Source organism: Canis lupus, chromosome X, assembly GCF_011100685.1.
Source record: "Canis lupus familiaris isolate Mischka breed German Shepherd chromosome X, alternate assembly UU_Cfam_GSD_1.0, whole genome shotgun sequence".
Classification (NCBI taxonomy): domain Eukaryota; kingdom Metazoa; phylum Chordata; class Mammalia; order Carnivora; family Canidae; genus Canis; species Canis lupus.
The window spans coordinates 83,337,214-83,357,358 of record NC_049260.1 but is presented as its reverse complement, the minus strand read 5'-3'; the positions used below and the strand labels follow the sequence as shown (position 1 = coordinate 83,357,358).

The 20,145-nt window shown below is 37.9% G+C and overlaps 1 protein-coding gene across 1 annotated transcript in view; it reads left to right on the top strand.

Annotated features, from left to right (window-relative positions):
• Positions 1-20,145, top strand: part of GUCY2F (guanylate cyclase 2F, retinal) — a 98,720-nt gene that overhangs the window by 43,262 nt on the left and 35,313 nt on the right. The window contains exons 8-9 of the mRNA XM_038586579.1: positions 16,345-16,521; positions 18,744-18,900. Of these exons, the coding sequence (XP_038442507.1) occupies positions 16,345-16,521; positions 18,744-18,900 (334 nt within the window). The remainder of the gene's footprint in view (positions 1-16,344; positions 16,522-18,743; positions 18,901-20,145) is intronic.

The window sequence follows — 20,145 nt, the reverse complement described above, 5'->3', positions numbered from 1 at the left end:
TGTCCCATTATTGCTGATGTTAATTTTGATTGCTTAGTTTAGATGGTTTCAAAATCTACTAAATTTCTCCAGTATTGAGTTACTGTCTTTCCCCCACTGTAATTATTATTTTTTTATTTTTTTAATAATAAATTTATTTTCCCCCACTGTAATTAATACATAATCTGTAAACAGATACTTTAAGTCTGTGTAAATACATTGTTTCTCATCAAACTTTTGCTCATTAATTTTAGCATCCATTGATTTTCTAACTCCAGCGTTCTATGTTTATTGATTGGTATTGTGTTGTAAGAAAGAGCCTTACCTTCTCCACCATTTATTTATTTGTTTATATATTTATACCTGTGTGCATGTATGGACTTTTATTTTATTCAAATCTATCATTTATCTATATGTCATCTATCTAAAAGCATGAATTCATATTAATACTTCCAACTATAATTGAATGCCACAGAGTTCATTTTGTCCTTTCTCCTTTCCGTATTGTAACTCTGTTCTTTAATAGTGAGAAAACTGGCTCCCATTATTCTCATGACATCTTTTTATGTGTCCCTTTACTGACTCATATGGCCATGTCAGGTGCAGATAGCAACTCAACTCTAGGGGGAAGGCCAGAGTTTTCCAGCATTTACCACGCAAAAGGCCCAAATTCATTTCTAGTACTTTTATGAAGCAGGAGGTGGAACTGACTATGCCATCACTGTGCCTCTAACACTGCCTTGACCACTTACATGCCTTCATGATCTTAATATGTTGAGACTGGATACCAGGAGCCAGAATGGAAAGCAGATCTTGGTAAGCCACCTGTAGAAAAGAGCCCTGCACAGTGAGATGGATATTCTTGAAAGGCAAATGGCTGGACTTAGAAGGCCAAAGGACTGATGACTTTCAACATCCTTTTAGGGCCTTAATTTCTGCAAAAGTGTGTGTAGGAAAATCAGGCTGTATCTCCAAGGTCATGTTCTTCCCTACCATCTGTAACCAATTGGCATATTCCCAGTGCCATCTAATACCTTAGCTGTTTAGTTCCTTGCCATATGATCTCTAATCATTTCTTCTTCCATTCCACTTGGCCATCCACTGCTATCATTGTACCTTGGGTTTTGTCATCATCTATAATTGCTACTGAAAATGCTTTACCTCCAAAATCAGAGATTCAGGCATCATAGTCTTTGAAGTGTATCCTCCTTTTCTTTTACCTTGTGTGTACTTTACATCAGGTCTTCCTGTCTACTGACCTCTACTTTCTTCCAAACCATAAATCCTTCTTTTGTCTTCTCTTGTGCCCATCTTAGATTCCATAATCTATCGTTTGAACACATTCTCATTTCTGCCTTTATGGTCAAACATATCTACAAAATCCAAATTCTGGATGATTCTAACTCTTCACTTTGTGCCTGCTCTCAAATAGCCAAGTATTGTAGCAGAAAGTCATGCAACAAGGTATATTGTTTTCACTATAAATTCATGTTTCTCATCTTAAAATGTCCCTTATCACTGTTCATTAAGTCCATTATACTTTATTGGTTAGTTTACTCTCTTCAACTCATACTTCAAAGATTCTCCCTTCTCCTTCAACCTCCAATGTTCTTCTTTTCTTCTATTTTGACTATTACCATCCTTCTCCAAGCCACTATCAACTTCCACCAGAGCTATTGCAATTGTCTTTTTTTTTTTTTTTCAAGAGAAGTAATTTTTAAAAAACTATTTTAGGTTCACAACAAAATTGAACTGGAGGTACAGAGTTCCCATATGCCTACTGCCCAAGCTACATGCATGGACTCCCCCACTATCACCACCCCAAACCAGAGTGGTACATTTGTCATAACTGCTGGACATACATTGATATATCATTATCACCCAAAGTTCACAGTTTACATTAGGGCTCACCATTGGTGTTGTCTGTTCTATGGGTTTTGACAAATGTATAATGACATGTATCTGCCATAATAGCAACATGCAGAATAGTTTCAATGCCCTAAAAATCCCCTGCTCCGCTTATTCATACCTCCCTCTCCCTAATCCCTGGCAACCACTGGTAATTATCTTTTAACTACTCTATCCACATATACTTTTATCATTCTCACATCTCTTCTCCACTTTGCAAAGTGGTCTTTTCAAAATAGAATCCTGATCTTGTCAGTTTTCTACTTAACTCTCTTTAAAGAGATTCATATTGCTCTTTTCTTTGTGTGGAGATTTTAAATTACAGGTTCAATTTCTGGAATAGATAGTAGACTATTCAAACATTCTATTTCCTTTTGTACCACTTTTGGTAAGTTATAGCTTAAAAGAAAATTGGCCATTTCATATATTCTGTGAAAGTTACTGGCACAAAGAAGTATCTAATATGCTCATGCAATATTCTAAGTAGCTTTAGGATTTATAGTGATGCCCCCTTTGCATTCTTGATATTGATAATTTGTGTTTTCTCTTTCTTGATCAATTTTGCTAGAGGACTACCGATTTTTAAAATCTTTTCCAAAGATCAACTTCTGGCTTTGTTGATTTTCCTCAAGTGTACGTCTGCTTTCTATTTCATTGATTTATATTCTTATTATTTCCTTCATTCTCCTTTCTGTGTTTTCTTTTAAAGATTTTTTTATTCATTTGAGAGAGACAGAGAGAGTGAGTGAGAGCACCAGCTCAGAGGGAGAGGAACATGCAGATGCTCTGATAAGCTGGGTGCCAGAAAAGGGGCTCAATCCCAGGACCCTGGGATCTTGACCTGAGCTGAAGGCAGATGCTTAACTGATTGAGTCACGCAGGCACCCTACTTTCTGTGTTTTTAATTCATTGTTCTTTTTCTAATTTTTTGAACTGGAAGCCTTCCTTATTTTCTTTTTCCTTCTTTTTTTAGATTTTGTTTATTTATTCATGAGAGACACAGAGAGAGAGAGAGGCACAGACACAGGCAGAGGGAGACGCAGGCTCCATTCCATGCAGGGAGCCTGACGCGGGACTCGATCTCGGGTCTCCAGGACCACACCCTGGGCTGAAGGCGGCGCTAAACTGCTGAGCCATCCGGGCTACCCTTTATTTTCTTTTATAGTCACTTAAAGCTAAAAAATTCCCTTAAGTACTGCTTTAGCTACATCCTGGAAGTCTTTCTTTCCTTTTCAAAAACTTTTTATTATGGAAAGTAGCAAACACATAGAAAAGAAACAGAATAATATAACCAAACTCCATTTGCCCGTCACCCAGCTTCAAAAAAGTTATCAACATTCTACCATTATTATTTCATCTCTAACTTGGTTATTATTGCTGTTGTTATTGTTTTGCAGTTCTCTATTTTTGATGTACAATTATATACACTGAAATGCCCATATTATAGATATGTAATTTTGATAAAGGGATACACCCAGATAGTCTAGACCATTATCATGATATGAAATAGGGATCAGCAATCCATGGCCCCTGGACCAAATCTGGCCATGGTCTGTTTTTCATAGTCTGGGAGCTAAAAATGTTTTTTTGCATTTTTAAGTTGTTGTAAAAAACAACAAAAAAAGGAAAATAAAGATTATGCAATAGAAACAATATATGATCTGCAAAGAATAAAATATTTATTATATGTACCTTTACAGAAGATTGCTGATCCTGGATAAGAAACATTTCTTTCTCTCCAGAAAAACCTAGAGACTAGTCAAATGTTCATCAGCAGGAAAAGGTCCTTTGTGTTCTTCAGTAAATTTGTGCCCACTCCCCAAAAGAGGGAACCACTATTCCAGGGTTTTTCTTGCCTTACATTAATTTTGCTTCTTCTATAACCTCATAGAAGTGGTATCACTTCTATGGCTTGTTCTTTTCATTGACGAGTATTATTCAATCATATGAATATAGCACAATTTAATTATGTCTTTTCCTGTTGATGGGCATTTGAACTGATTCCAGTTTTGTCTATTGTGAATAAAGCTGCTAGGAATATGCTTTTTACAAGTCTCTCTCTCTCTTTTTTTTACAAGTCTTTTTTACTGATACATATTTTAATTTCTCTTGGTTAAACACCTAGGAGTTGAATTTCTATGTTGATGTATAGTGTACATTTAAGTTTACAAGACACTATCAAATCTTTTCCCATTTTAATTTCCTACATGCAAGTTATGAGAGCTGCCTTTGCTTTACATCATCAACAATATTCTTTATAGTTTTAGCCATTCTAATGAGTTTACAGGGGTATCTCATTGGTTTAAAAATTTTTTTAATTAAGTAAAATAAGTAAACTCTATCCTTAAGGTAGGGCTTGAACTCATGACCCTGAGATCAAGAGTTGCATGCTCTACCAATGGAACCAGCCAGGCACCCCCTCATTGTTTTTTTTTAATTTTTCATTTTTTGTTTAAATTTTTTTGGGAGAGAATGAGAGAGAGCAGAGTGCACCAGGGGGGGTGGGAGTTGAGAGGCAGAGGGAGAGAGAGAATCCCAAGCAGGCTCCACATCCAGTGCAGAAGGCCAATGCAGGACTGGATCTCCTGACCCTGAGATCATGACCTGAACTGAAATCAAAAGTCAGACACTTCACCAAGTGAACCACCCAGGCGTCCCTTAAATTTTTATTTTTAATGATGATAAAGACATAACAAAATTTAGCGTTCCTGAGTATATAATTCAGTGGTGTCAAGAATATTTACATTATTCTGCAAAAGATTGTCACAACTCTTTCAGATTGCAAAACTTAAATTCTATATCATTAAACAACTACCCTACCCAGCCCCTTCCAGCTCCTTGTGACCACCATTCTGTTTTGTTTCTGTGAATTTGACTACTTTAGCTATTGCATATGAGAGTGGAATCACACAGCCTTTGTCTTTCTGTGACTGGTTTATTTCATGTAGTATCATTGTGTTTTTAAAATAAATTTTTTAAATTCAGATTTAATTAGATGTTCTAGTCAGTGAATTTTGACAATTGTATACATCTGTGTAACCACTCCCCAAAACAAAATATAGAATATGTTCATCATCCTAGAAAGCTCCCTGTTTCCCTTCTCTGTCATTGTCCCTAGCCCAGAGGAAACCACTGTTCTGATTTCTATCATCATAAAATGGTATTTTTTTTTGTTCTTAGATTTCATATAAATAGAATATTACAATATGTATTCTTATGTGCCTGGCTTTTCTTTCTCAACATCATACTTTTTAAGATTAATTCATGTTTTTGAATATAATAATATTTCATTTTTTTAATTGCTAAGTAGTATTTCATTTTATAAATATATCACAATTATTTTCTCCTGGTGCTGAACATTTGGCTAGTCTCTAGGTTTTTGGTGTAATGAATAAGGAAAGTATAATCTTTTTTAATGGTGAAAAAACACAAAATTAGCATGTTACCTCTTTTTTTTTTACAAAAAATCAACTTTTTTTGTTTTTTACAAAAAATCAACTTTAATTTTAGGTGTAGAATTTAGTGATTCATCAGTTACATATAATACTCAGTGCTCATCACAAGTGCACTCCTTACCTATTTTTAAATACACAGTTCAGTTATGTGAAGTATATTCACATTGTTGTAAACAGATCTCCAGACATTTTTTATCTTGCAAATCTGAAACTCTACCCATTAAGCTACAACTCTCTTTTCCACCTCCCCCCAATTCCTGCTAACACCATTCTACTTTCTAGAGACAGATGTAGGCAGAGGGAGAAACAGCCTCCCCGCAGGGAGCCGGATGTAGGACTTGATCCCTGGACCCTGGGATCACAACCTGAGACAAAGGCAGACGCTCAACCACTGAGCCACCCAGGTGCCCCTTGCTCATTTCCTGATGGAGATTTTGGTTGCTTCACCTTCTTGGCCATTGTGAATAGTGCTGCTATGAATATGGGTGTGCAAATACCTGAGACTGTTTTCAATTCTTTGGGTTTATACCTTGAAGTGGGATTAGTGAATCATATGGTAGCTCTATTTTTTATTTTTTGAGGAATCTCATAAAATTTTCCATAGTGGTCGTCCCATTTCATCACAATCCTATCAACAGTACCCAAGGCTTCTAATTTCTCCATATTTTTGCTAGCGCTTATTATTTTAGGGTTTGGGTTTTTTTTAACGATTTTATTTATTTATTCATGAGAGACACACAGAGAGAGGCAGAAACACAGGCAGAGGGAGAAGCAGGCTCCATGCAGGGAGGCCGACGTGGGACTCAATCCTGGGTCTCCAGGATCACGCCCTGGGCGGCACTAAACCGCTGAGCCACCCGGGCTGCCTGGGTTTGTTTTTTTAAAAAAAATTTTATAGTAGCCACTCTAATGGGTTTGACATGATATTTCACTGTGGTTTTGATTTGCACTTCTCTGATGATTAGTGATGTTGAGCATCTTTTAATAGGCAACTACAAATATTTTTGGGTATTTTTGTGAACATATATTTTCATTTTCTCTGGTAAATACATAAGAATGGACTAACTGAAAGGTGCCTGGCTGGATCAGTTGGTAGAACATACAACTTGATCTGTGGTTTATGAGCTCAAGCTCCATATTAGGTGTAGGGATCAGTTAAGAAAATAAAATCTGTAAAAAAAAAAAAGATAGATTAAATGAGTCAAAGAGCAGATACAGGTGACTTTATATGAAACATCCAAACAGTTCTTCCTTCTAATTGGTTACAACATTTTATACTAACAGAAATGTATGGATGTTCCATTTATTCTAAATTCTAAGCAGCATCTGTCTTTTTGATATTTGCTTTTCTGGTATCTGTGAAGTGGTATCTTATTGTGGATTTAATTTGCATTTTCTTGATGGCTAAAGTTGTTGGGTACTTTTTCATACGTTTATAATTTTTCTGTGTATCTTCTGTTGTGAATTGCCCATTCAAATTTTTGCCACGTAAGAAAAAAATTTTTTTTTGTCTTTTAATTTTTGAATTGTAGACATTCTTCATGTATCCTGGATATAAACCTTTGGTCAGATATGTGTTTTGTAATATTTTTCCTCAGTCTGTGTCTTGTTTGTTTTCTTAGTGGTGTCTCTCGATGAGCAAAATTTTTTATTTCGAGGAAGTTCAATCTATTGTTTTATTTTGTGGTCCAGAAATCCTTGTCTATTCCAAGATTCTAGATTTAGGACTATGACCCATTTTGAATTAGTTTTTGTGTATGGACCGAGATAGTGATCAAGGTTCATTGTTTTTCCATAGAGATAGCCAGTCCTGTAGCAATTGGTTAAAAAAAGCTTTCCTTTTGTTCCTGTAGCAACTGCTTAAAAAAGCTTTCCTTTCTCCATCGAGTTAACTTTCCAATTTGGTAAAAATTAACTGACTATATATATATATGTGTGTGTGTGTGTGTAGGTAATTTTTTGGACTCTCTACTCTGTTTAACTAACACACTAATGTACTCTACTGCCAACATCACACTGCTTAATTATCATAGCTCTAGAGTAAGTCCTAAAGTCAAGTGGTGTAAACTCCTCCAACTTGTTCTTTTTCAACATCATTTTGGGTAGCATCATTCATTTTAATTTTCAGTAAATTCTAGAATCAGCTTCTTTTACTTAAGCAATGGCTTTGACAACTTTTGATAGAAATTGTATGAATTTATAAACCAACTAGTGACAACGGACATCTTAATAATAAGTCTTCCAGTCCATTAATATGGTATAGATCTTCACTTAAGTTTTCTTTAATTTTTCCCATCAGTATTTTGATGCTTTCACAATTTTTTTGAGTAGAACTGGTGAAGAAAGACGTCCTTGCCTTTCTCTCGGCTTGAGAGGAAAACAATTTAATGCTTTACTATTGGGTTTGATGTTATCTGAAGGTTTTTTCACACATGTCCCTATTTCTGATTTTCTGTGATTTTTTTTAAATAATGAGTTTTTAAAAAATATATTCTTTGACTGCCTTCAAAAGTTTATATTTAGATTTCAGGAGTTTGACTGTAATGTGTCTAGGTATAGGTTTCTTTGTATTTAATCTGAAGGTCACTAAGACTCTTGGATCTTTAAGTTTATTTTTTTAAAGATTTTGTTTGTTTATTCATGAGACACACACACACACACACACACACACACACAGACAGGCAGAGGGAGAAGCAGGCTCCACGCAGGGAGCCTGACATGGGACTCCATCCCAGGTCTCTAGGATCATGCCCCCGGCCAAAGGTGGCGCTAAACCGCTGAGCCACCGGGGCTGCCCTAAGTTGATTTTCAAATGGCAGGAGTTTGAGTATAATGTTACTACGTTGCTTGTGTTTCTTCAATATTTAAATTGACATCTTTCAACAAATTCAAGAAGTTTGGGGCCACCATTTATTAATTTTTTATTTTCCATTCTCTCTTGTATCCTTTTGTAACTGAAGTTATGTATGTGCTACACTTGATATTGTCCTACAGATCCTGGAGACTTTACTTATTTTTTATCCCCAATTTTTTTTCTCTCTGTTGTTCAGATTAATGTATTTTTTATTGATCTCTCCTCAAGTTCATTGACTTTTCTGTCATCTCCTAAGCCAATCTAGTGAATTTTATATTTTCTAGCTATAGAATTTATGTCTCTGCTGATGTTCCCTATCTGTATATTCATTTTGCATATATTGTCTTTTAAGTCCTCAAATATATTTGGGATATCTGCTTCTTTTCTGGGGGCACCTGGGTGGCTCAGTGATTGAGCATCTGCCTTTGACTCAGGTCATGATCCCAGGGTCCTGGGAGTGAGTCCTGCATCAGGCTTCCCGTGGGGAGCCTGCTTCTCCCTCTGCCTATGTCTCTGCCTTTCTCTCTGTATCTCTCATGAGTAAATAAAAAAATATTTTTTAAAAATAAAATAAAGTTCTTTTCTGTTGGTTGCAACATCTGTATCATCTCAGGGTTGATTTCTACTGACTGCCTTTATTTTTTGTGTATAGGTCACATTTTCCTGATTCTTTGCATATCTAAGGCTTTTTGTTGATTGCTAACATTATGAATGGTACATTTTAGAAATTCTGGATTCCGTTAGATTGCTCTGAAGAATGATATTTTGTTTTTGCTGACAGTTATCTTGGCTAGACTCAATTTTCAACTTCTTCTCCCATGTGGTATGTAGTAACTAAAATCTCTGGTCTGAAATTACAGGTTTGCTTGTTGCCTTTTTATTTTTTTTTATTTTTTTTTATTTTTTATTTTTTTTTTTTTTTTTTTTTTTTTAACTTTCATTTATTTATGATAGTCACAGAGAGAGAGAGAGAGGCAGAGACACAGGCAGAGGGAGAAGCAGGCTCCATGCACCGGGAGCCCGACGTGGGATTCGATCCCGGGTCTCCAGGATCGCGCCCTGGGCCAAAGGCAGGCGCCAAACCGCTGCGCCACCCAGGGATCCCGCTTGTTGCCTTTTTATGAGGTACCTGGGATCTTTCTCATGCATGCAAAGATCAACATTCAGCCAAGGATTTGGGCAGATTGAAAAAAAAAAATTAATTGAAGTATAATTGACATACAATGTTATATTAATTTCAGGTATACAACACAGTAATTCATAATTATATATTTTATGAGATGCTCACCATGATAAATATAGTTTTGAGCAAATTTTATATGTATATTTGGTGATTGAACTTGCCCTATAGCACATTACCTTCCAGGAATTCTTCCCTAACTTTCTAACTATTCTGTTGGCTCCAGACTTTGCCTTCTGATGCCTCGAACCTGCCGGGATGCAGTTTCTGCCTTCAAGTCATATGCAGTTTGGAGAATACACTCTCACAAAACAAAACAAAAAAAAAACAAATATGAATTTTACCTATTGTACTGTGTTTTTTCAGGTTTACCTTCACCTGCATTTGTGCATTTGGTCACTCTCCACTGCCTTCATGTTTTCATGGTTTAAAAAATATTGATCCATATTTTATGGGGGTTTTGGTCTATGCATTATTTAAAGACATGTTCCTTTGTCCTCTGTCTCCTTTGTTTTTGCCTCTTCAACTATTTAGTGATTTTTTTATTATGTAGTAGACATTTTATATAAAGACATTGTAGAGGCTCCAGATAATATGTTCTACCATTGAGAGTTTTCTCTTTTCATCAGTCAGGTGGGTAGAGTGAAAGAGTAAACACATTAATCTAATCAGAGACTGAGCTGAATGGAAGCTATGTTGTAGTTTTAATTAGACTTAGTGCATCTTTAATTCTGTTATGTTTCCCGAGCATATCCCTCTAAAAGCCTGCGGAGTTCTCCACTTTGAAAGATTGGCTATGTCCAGATGATGCTTCAGAGCCTTTGAGCTTTACTCTTTGGCCTCTACCCTTACCCTATGATGCTTCCAAATTAGGCAAATATTTTGAGGATAAGTTCAGCCATCTATTTGTGGCAGGCCTTACTCTTACAGTGAGACTTTGTGTCCTAAGTATTGGGATACTAAAGGAGATGTCATCTCACCTTACGGAAGCTTCCTAGTCTTCCCTGTAGCGTCCAAACTCAGAATATATACTGGGGTAGGGGAGAACCATCTCACATTTAGGTCTCCTAAAGTTTATTAATTGTTATACCAGTACTTCACAATTGCTGGAACTTTGCTAATTTTCTCTTTTTCCCAGCAAAGCCCTTTTCCTAGACTAAACCTGATCTTCAGCTTGTGACAAGGATTAGCAAATGTCCCCGGGGAAGAAAATGGCTGGCAAAAATCTGCTTATCTCCGAAGGGTTCCTGCCCTTCTTAGTTTTAGTTCCTTTATTTTGTGTATGCATATCCTTGTTGTCTTTTAAAATATTATATTTTTGCAGTTTGGCTTTTTAATGTTGTGGTATCAGGAATGGTAGTCTGCCATGACTTATTGTATCTTACGTGGTATAGAAGTACCTCTAATTGCCGTTAATATCAAGAAAAACCTACCTAAAATAGTCCATTAGATCCTCCATGGTCTGGCTCTGCTCTGCCTCTTCAGCCTTATCTCATACTACAGTATTTCTCTTACCCTCTCTCCATCAGCCACACTGGCTCTTTTTTAGTCCTTGGATTGTGATATGCTCCTAGCACAGAACCTTTTCACATGCTATTTCAATCTCTGGAATACTTTTCTCTCCCTTCTTTGCCTGGTTAACTCCACATATCTTTTAGCTCCCAGCTCAACTGTAACTTCCCAGGAACTCTCCCTCAACCTCCCTGATTGGTCACAGCCCCAATTATACATACTTACATTGTGTATCTCTCCTTTAGAGGACTTGTCAGAGTTGCAAATTTACATTTCTTCATGTAATTATTCAATTAAGAAGTCAGGGACCATGTAATATTTTGTTCACCATTTGTTTCCAGCCCTCACCTCAGTGTCTAACATAGAGTAAGGTGCTCAATACACATTTATTAAATTAATGAAGTGTTATTTACAGGAAACATACCATCAGAAATCTGCTAGTACCTAGTTAATATGTTCTATATGACCATTGACCTCTGGGTGGTAAAGAGTGAATAGATTGATACAAGGAGGTCTTGAACAATAGCTCTCTACAACAAAACAAAATAAAATGAAACAGAGGAAGAAGACATAGCAGCCATTTAGTCCATGGAGATAGAAAATCTTATTGCCAAAATAGGTAGCAATGGTTGACATGGTAATGGCAGGCACTGATGTAGAGAATTAAATTTTCATAAGGGTCCATACCCACCAGTAGGATGGTATCGCAGCTGTGGTGCAAGTAGGCATTTTTCTGATGTTACAATGTCCCAGAAACATTGTCAAACAGTTAAAGACATCTTTAAGATCATTTAAGCTAATGCTTGACTTAGGAGCAGGTTTCTCTGGTGACTGTATGCTAAAAGGTTTCACATCAGATGCAGTACTAACAAACATCTTGGGAGATAGGACAATTTAACTCTTGAACATTTGATGATAACCACTTCAGGGTATATTATTGAAGGGGCAAAGTACATGCCTACCCAGGAAATGTTCAGATGACCATCTTGCTACAAAAGGTGTTCCAAACATTCTCTGCTTCCTGGGGTTGTCCAAAATGTCAGCAGGACATGACTGCATGTAGGTACCTACCTGGTTCCTATATGTGCTCTTCTCTATTGGTTGTAGCTGAGGGCATATGACTGTAAAGATCCAGGGAAAACCTAGGCCTGAACTTTTTCCATTCTGGGGCTACTAGTGTAAAGCTAGATGCTATAACAAATAGACCCCCAAATATTTAATGTCTCAAACACAGCAGAAGTTTAATTCTCATCCAAATAACAGTGCAAGGTAGGTGTTCTTTGTTGGCTGGTGACTTCCTTCCAATACAGGGATTCAGGGACCCAGGATATAACCATTTTATGGCTATGCCATCTCCTAGGACCCTGTCATCATCTGCGTTCATCTATACAAGTGAAAAATAACATGAAAGGCATATAGTTACTTCTTAAAATCCTTAACCTAGAATTGGCACATATTACTTCCTCTTATATTTCACTGCTTAAAATTCAGTCATATGGCTACATTTAGCTCCAAGGGAGGTTGTAAAATATGGACTAATTGTTTTCCCAGTAAGAAAAAGAAATAGGTTTGTGTTGAATAGCTAGCAGATACATCCACTTTGTATTCTGTCTTCCAAGAGGTTTAGAACTCAATAGTTTGGGCTCCTTGGTCCATAAGCGATGGCACAATAAAACCTTAATAGTGAAAAAAAAAAAAAACCTTAATAGTGAGTGCCCACTTTGCTATGTATGGGCTGAATTTCCTTGTCTGCCTTAGCTGGTTTAAGCTGCATTGGACTAAGTAACTTGTAAGGAGTGCTAGGCTTTTATGCTTAAAAGGCAACTTTAATGGTCAATAGCTACCATTCACCTTAGGGATAATTTAACTTTGGCTTGGATCACCCTGTTGGAGAAGTAGGCTCATATACCAAGCCAGTGTACTCCATCTCAATAAATGTCCCACCATACTCTCAATGCTCAAAATAGAATAATTTGTGATTTAATCCTTTCTCTTATTTCCTACATGAAGTGCACATATTTTATGTGGGAAATAAGGGAAAGGATTAAATCACAAATTATTCTATTATATATCCACCCCAGCTGCTGTGAATGTTGGCTGGTAACTCTCAGCTTAAATGTATATATCTACTCTATTCTATATATTTTATGTGTGTGTGTGTGTGTGTGTGTGTGTGTGTGTATGCATATCTGTGTAAACATATGATGTTTCAGAATAATTAATGATTTACTACTGGTCAAATTCATCAGATGCTTTTCCATCTTCATCTTCATCCGATTTCTCTGACATTTATAACATTTTCCTGAAATTCTTTCTGGCATTTACCTCAATTTCCTGAAACTCTTCCTATGGTGTTTATAAAATTGCTCTAAATAGTCTTTTCTCCACTTCCCTGGCCTCATTTCTAAGTCTATACAGGATGTTCTTCCTTTTCCATTTAAAAAATTTTGATATTTCTCTCTTCTCTTTTCATTCTGTATGTTTTCCTTGGGCTATCTTATCCACTCCAATTAATTTCATGTACCATGCTTTGCATGCTTATAGTTCCCAAGTTTATTTATCCAGATCAGACTTCTTTCCTGATCTCCAAACCCTGAATATCCAACTGTGGAATACTTCCTCCTTGATGTCCCACAGGCACCTCATTTTTAAGATGTCCCAAACTGAATTAATCAGACTTCCCCACCACCAAAATTTTGTTTTCCCATCTGCCTTAGGTCAGATTCTCTAAAAGCTGAGCCTGACATGGAGTTTCTTGTTCAAATTACTCATTGGGAGAATGCTCCAAGAGAAAGGGAGTGAGAGAAGCAGGATAGCTCAGCAAGTATGTGATCTCTGCTGGAGACTAGCTTCTAGCTTCAGTATAATCTCACGGGAGAAATGCTGGAGTGCAAGTTATACCATGTGTCCCACCTTGAGGCTAGGGAGTTGGACTTTTGTACCAACCCTAGGCAGTCAGTCATTGGCTAAGGTCTGTGGATGGGACTTAACCTTTAAGATAAGTTGGCTTCCATTTGGTTTGGGCTCTAGGACAATTTTCCTGAGAATGGAATAGCTGTGAGTTCTTAGCCAACATTCACAGTGTCTGGGGAATGCATAGTAAAGGTGATATGAGTGGGACACCTACATATCCATTACTAAACCATCCCTGAATTCCCTATATTGATGTGTGGCACTGCTATCTACCCAGGAATCCAGGTAGAAATCTGGAAGTGATTATGAAAACTTTTTCCCTCTCATCCCCTATTAAATAGTAAGAGTAATAGATAGCAATTATTGAGTGCCCATGATATAAATTTCAAATACCATAGCAAGGTTTTCAAAGACCCATGGGATGTGGTTCCTGTCTATCTTGTGTCTTATCTCCTTTCCCTTGCACTCTGTTCTGGCCACCCTAAACCTGTTACAATTTCCTCAACATAACATGCTCTTACTTTCAGCCATTCCCACCCTGTCACTTTGACCTGCTCAACTCTTACTTGTCCTTCATGACAGTCAAGACATTACCTTTTCCGGGAAGCCTTCTCTGATCCTTCAGGCTATAAATAACTGAGCTCCCCCAGCATGCCATTCTCCCTTCCATAAGAATACATTTTACAGTAAAATACATCTGTCAGCTTATTTGTCTATCACCCCCTTTTGAATGTGAGCTCTTCCAGGACAGTTATTTCATTTTGCTTAATTCTGCATTTCTAGCATGAAGCCCAGTGCCTTGGACATTCTGGGCACACACTATGAAATGCTTCTTGCATTAGTGAAAACATTAATGATGCAAAAGGAAAATATAGTCAGAATTCTAGATGTTTCTTCTAAACAAATTTTGTAGAGTTTGGCCTGATGTTTATGTAGGCTATTTATTTTATTACCTGAATATTAACAAATAGACAGTCTATTCCACTTTTCATTGTACTAAACTTCTTTAGTCCTCCTGGCTCACTGAGCTCCATTCCAGAGTCCCCAAAAAATCAGGAAGAAGGCCACAGCCCTAGCATTCACTTACAATATGCCAGGAGAAATCTCTCTTTAAAATCTCCCTCTTTGGGATCCCTGGGTGGCACAGCGGTTTGGCGCCTGCCTTTGGCCCAGGGCGCGATCCTGGAGACCCAGGATCGAGTCCCACATCAGGCTCCCGGTGCATGGAGCCTGCTTCTCCCTCTGCCTGTGTCTCTGCCTCTCTCTCTCTGTGTGACTACCATAAATAAATAAAAATTAAAAAAAAAAAAAAGGTTGGAGCTTTCAGTACCCCCTCCCCCCTACTATCTGGGAGGGGAGAGGGGCTGAAGGTTGAATCAATCATGGATGGACAGTCAATCACGTCTATGTAATGAAGCCTTCATAAAAACTTCAAAGGACAGAGTTTGGAGAGTTCTGGGTTGGTGAACATGTGGAGATTTGGGGAGAGTGGCATGCATTTAGAGAGGGCATGGAAGCTCCACATCTTTCTGCTATACCTTGTCCTATGCATCTCTTCCATCTGGCTGTTTCTAAGTTATATCCTTTTATAATAAACTAGTAATCTAGTAAGTAAAATGTTTCTATGGGTTCTGTGAGCCACTCTAGCAAATTAATTGAACTGAAGGTGAGGGTTGTTAGAATCTCTAATCTATAGCTCATTTGTAGAAGCCCAGGTAACCTGGACTTGTTACTGGTGTCTGAAGTGTGTATGGGGCGGGGGGAATCTTGTAGGATTGAACCCTTAACCTTTGGGATCTGATGCTATCTCCAGGTAGATAGTGTCAGAATTGAGCTGAATTGTAGGACACCTGGCTGGTGTTGGAGAATTGGTTGGTTGTGTGGGAACCCTCTTCCCCCAACACACATAGTGGAATTGGTGAGTAGAACCTTTATCGTCATACCAAAATAGCACAAACATAATGGAACCCATTTATCATTTCACTATTCTGTAGATCAGAAGTCTAAGTGGGATCAGTTGGGTACTCCACTTAGTATCACATGAGGATCAAGTCAAGGTGTCAGTCATTCTCAGCTTTAATTTGGAGTCTCTGGAGGAAAATCACTTCTAGGCTCAGTTAGGTTGTGTACAGAATTTGGTTCTGTACAGTTGTAGGACTGAAGTCCCCATTTCCTTGATGGCTGTCAGCTGAGAACTGTTCTCAGCTTCTAGAGGCTGCCCACAGTCCCTGGCTTATAGCCTCCTTCCTTCATCTTCAAAGCCAAAAATTGAGTCCTCCTACTTTGAATATCTCTGACTTCCTCTCTCCCTCCTCTTCTGATTTGAAGAGCTCATACAAGCAGATTAGGCCTACCTGAATAATCTCCCTTTTTCCATATAACATAACAATCACAGGAATAATGAGGGGTTGGAGATCATGGGGCCCAACATTCAGCTTTTCACAGCAAGCAGTCATAGGAAGTTTGAAGAGAAGGCATGTGCCGTAAACTCTGGTCCCCCATTGTAAAAAGACAGTGACTTTCCTCTCTCCCTCTGTTTCCAGATCAAGGACCTGCATCATGAGAATATTAACCCTTTATTGGGCTTCTTCTATGATTCAGGGATGTTTGCCATTGTGACAGAATTCTGTTCCAGAAGGAGCTTAGAAGACATATTGACAAATCAGGATGTGAAACTTGACTGGATGTTTAAATCATCACTCCTGCTGGATCTCATCAAGGTTAATGGAAAGACTGAGGAAATCTTGGATTTTCACTATAGATTCGAATTTAAACATTTTGGGATATTTTATTTTCCTTGGATCATTGTGATGATGTCACTCTTCCACCTTCCTTCCCAGGGTCTGCCCCCATCCCTTCTCATGGTCCCTTTGTCCATATCTGTTATAAGGTACTGATATAGAAGGGATTTACTTGTCGGACCCCTCTCCCCCCTTTTGAGGGCCAAATTTGTCCTTACTTCCTATTGTCACTGAGCACTCTTTGCCTTAAGCAGCCCTTCCTTCCATCCCATTTCTCTACTTTCTGGATGGGGAAAAGTATTCATTCACAGATCCTTTAGTGCCTTATCTCCTGGTTTTCACCTTCTAACAGATGGTTCAGTCTAGAACTAGGGGATAGGTCTTTGCACAACATAGGTGTAGATATGAAACTCAGCATGACCAGAAAGCCAAAAGACCATAGGGTCTGTCAGGCAGCACTTCCATTCTCTGAGGCAAGGACTAATGAGAGTTAAAGGGGTTCATGAATGGGTCTATGGATGGGCTTTAGTGGAGTCTATGAACTCCTTGGAATAGTATGCAAATTGTGTCTATGTGTATTTTTATGGGGCTGAACTGGTTAATCAATGACTTGTTGAGCCTCCTGCATATTGGCCAGTCTTGACCTTTATACTGTGGCCTAACCCTTTTCAAGGTAGCTTTATAGACATTATCTCATTCCAATTCTCCATAAAATAAGTATGATTATCCTCCTTTTACAGAGGCTCAGAGAAGCTAAACGAGGTACACTCTGTTATATAGTATCTGCCATACATAGGAAGTGCTCAATAAATATTTATCAGCCAACTATTAAGTGGCAAAGCTGACAACAGAATTCAAACATCCTGATTTCAATTCTAGTACTCTTTCCACTCATCCTATAAGCAAGGTCCCATGAGTTAAGGGAGAAACTTCTACATGACAGTCCTCTCAGGCCCATGATGAATGAAACCCAAGAATTAGATAACTCCCAGAGGAAATTTCACCCACTGCAGACTCAGCTCAGAAGTACTGGGGACTGCAGACTTTCTGAGGGACAAGATGTAAAGCATACAGATACAAAGGGGTGTCAAGCCACAAAACAGTGCCAGATACTTAAAAGGGCTCAACATAAACAGTTCTGAGATGATTGCACTAGAACATGAATTGTATTTATATGTGAATGAGTAAACCCATCTGATAAAGTCATCTTAGATCACATTTGAATGTCATATAGAATTGCCAGGCAAGCTGCAGAGATCAGCAGTATTCAGCTTTCTTCTTTTTTATTGTCTACTTTTAATTACAAAAATAATGTATTAAATCAAGTGATATAAATATATGTGGGAAAAATAATAATATTTACTCAACCCTCCTTCATATCCTCGCCCAGAGCTAACCACTGCTGACAGTTTGGTGATTAACCTTACAATTCATCTCATGTATATTTACATACATTATAGATTTTATTTGTTTTTAAAAATACACACTGTCACATAGTTTTGCCCCTTTCTATTTTTCACTTACTTTATGGCTTAGAAATGATTTCCTGTCAGTACATACATATTTATTTTATTATTTTTAATTATTGCAGAATATTCTGTAGTTTGGATGCACCACAATTTGGACAGTCCCTTCTTGACAGGTACTCATTGTATTTTTAATTATATAATATTATGAAGTGGAGCTGCCTTAAGTATTCTTGTGTATGTCTCCTTGTGCAGATATACAAGCATCTCTTTAGAGAAGAAGCAAACTCCCTAGGTCACAGGGTGCATGCTTTCAATTTTGATACCTATTGCCAAACTGCCCACAAGAAAGTATATACCAATTTCCATTCTGCCAACAGTGGATGAAAGTCAGGCGAGACTTTTTGGGGGGAGAAAAATCAGAATCTTCCAATTCTCAGAAATTTTATATGTATGGATCCATCCTAAGTTTGAAATGTTAATAAATCTCCCAATAACATACAATTTTCTATACACACAAGATAGGATTCTTCATCAAAAGCATACAATTTTAGAGCTGGAAGGGACCTGGAAATAATTCTTGTTGTCAAAGTTTTGCTTTGCCTGCATATAAGGGAAAAAGGGCTGAATTCTGGACCATAATAGCTCATGCCATTAACAAGCTCAGAAACTGGCTCTAAAAGCACAAAATAGTTAAATAAGTTACTAAGGAAATCCTGTTTGAATCCTCTGCAGGGCATGAAGTACTTACACCACAGAGAGTTTGCTCATGGGAGGCTGAAATCTCGGAACTGTGTGGTAGATGGGCGTTTTGTACTGAAAGTGACAGATTACGGTGTTAATGACATCTTGGAAATGCTAAGACTCTCCCAAGAGGAACCTTCTGCGGAAGGTAAGCAAGGTATTGTACCCTTCTGATGCACACAAGGTAACTCCAAAATTCAAATGAGAATATGCACTGAATTAAAGCCTCAGGCTGATTCAACTATCCACTTTTGTTGAAAATTCAGCCTTATTTCCAAGCCAAAGGAGTTGAATGAAGTCTGCAGGCTGTAATCTCAGCACAGCCTAACCTTCAGAACAAAGCCAGTGCAATAATGTTGAGTTCCTGCTGTGGCAGGATTAGGCTGTATTGTTTGGAGACCCCAGGAGTCTCTGGAGGAACTTGCTGAGCAATAGGCACACAGTAGGTGCTCAATAAATACTTGTCAGATTGAATGGAAGGTAATTTGGCAGCTGGACCCCCACATAGCACATTCTGGAATGGGATGTCACTAGAGCCTACCCTCACTGTCTCTGTCAGAGAGAAAGAAGCAAGGAGGGGGCTCCCCGCAAGTAAATACTCTGTGGGTTGCGTGGGATGGCTTCAGACAGAACTATGGTCTTCTAGTAAATAAGTAGGCATGCCTGTAATGCGCATTTGGTGTTTTTGTCTTCTATTTAGTGCCCTGGTAGCAGCACCAAACAATGCCTGTAGGGGTCATGACAGATCAAAGAAATGGGAGAAATCTGAGATGGGGAATTGGGAGTGGATGAGTGAGGGAAGAGCTGATGGAAGACAGGAAGGAAAAGAGACTAAGAAGGAGAGAAAGAATGGAGTTAAATACATAGAGGACATTTGGGCATTAAGAATTTTAGCCAGCATTGCAAGGCTGAGGAAGAGAGAGTGACACAGAAACACAGAGAAACAGCCCAAGAAAGACAGAGGGACAGATCAAAATTACAACATATATTCTTGAAAGAATCTTTGGCAGTGTAAGTTTTAAAACTGCTGACTTTACTATGTAAGGGAAACAAAGACCGAAAGACACAGAAAGAATATGCATAGATGCAGACAAGACAGCCCAGCCATTAGGGGCAGCATCTTTGTGCTTTACAAAACTTGCAGAATATTGAATGTTAGGAAGACATCTAGTCCAACTCTTGTTTTACAGATGAGATAAGTGAGGCTCAAGATTTGCCCAAGTCCTACAGCTACTTAGTAGTTCCAGGAATTCACTTCAGGTCTTTTGAATATTGACTCCTACACACAGCTAAATTACAATTTATAATAACAATTTCCTTTTTCTGCCCATCCATGCTTTGGAGGACTTGAAGCTCCTGGTAATCACAATAAAAACTGTGCTATATTCTCTCT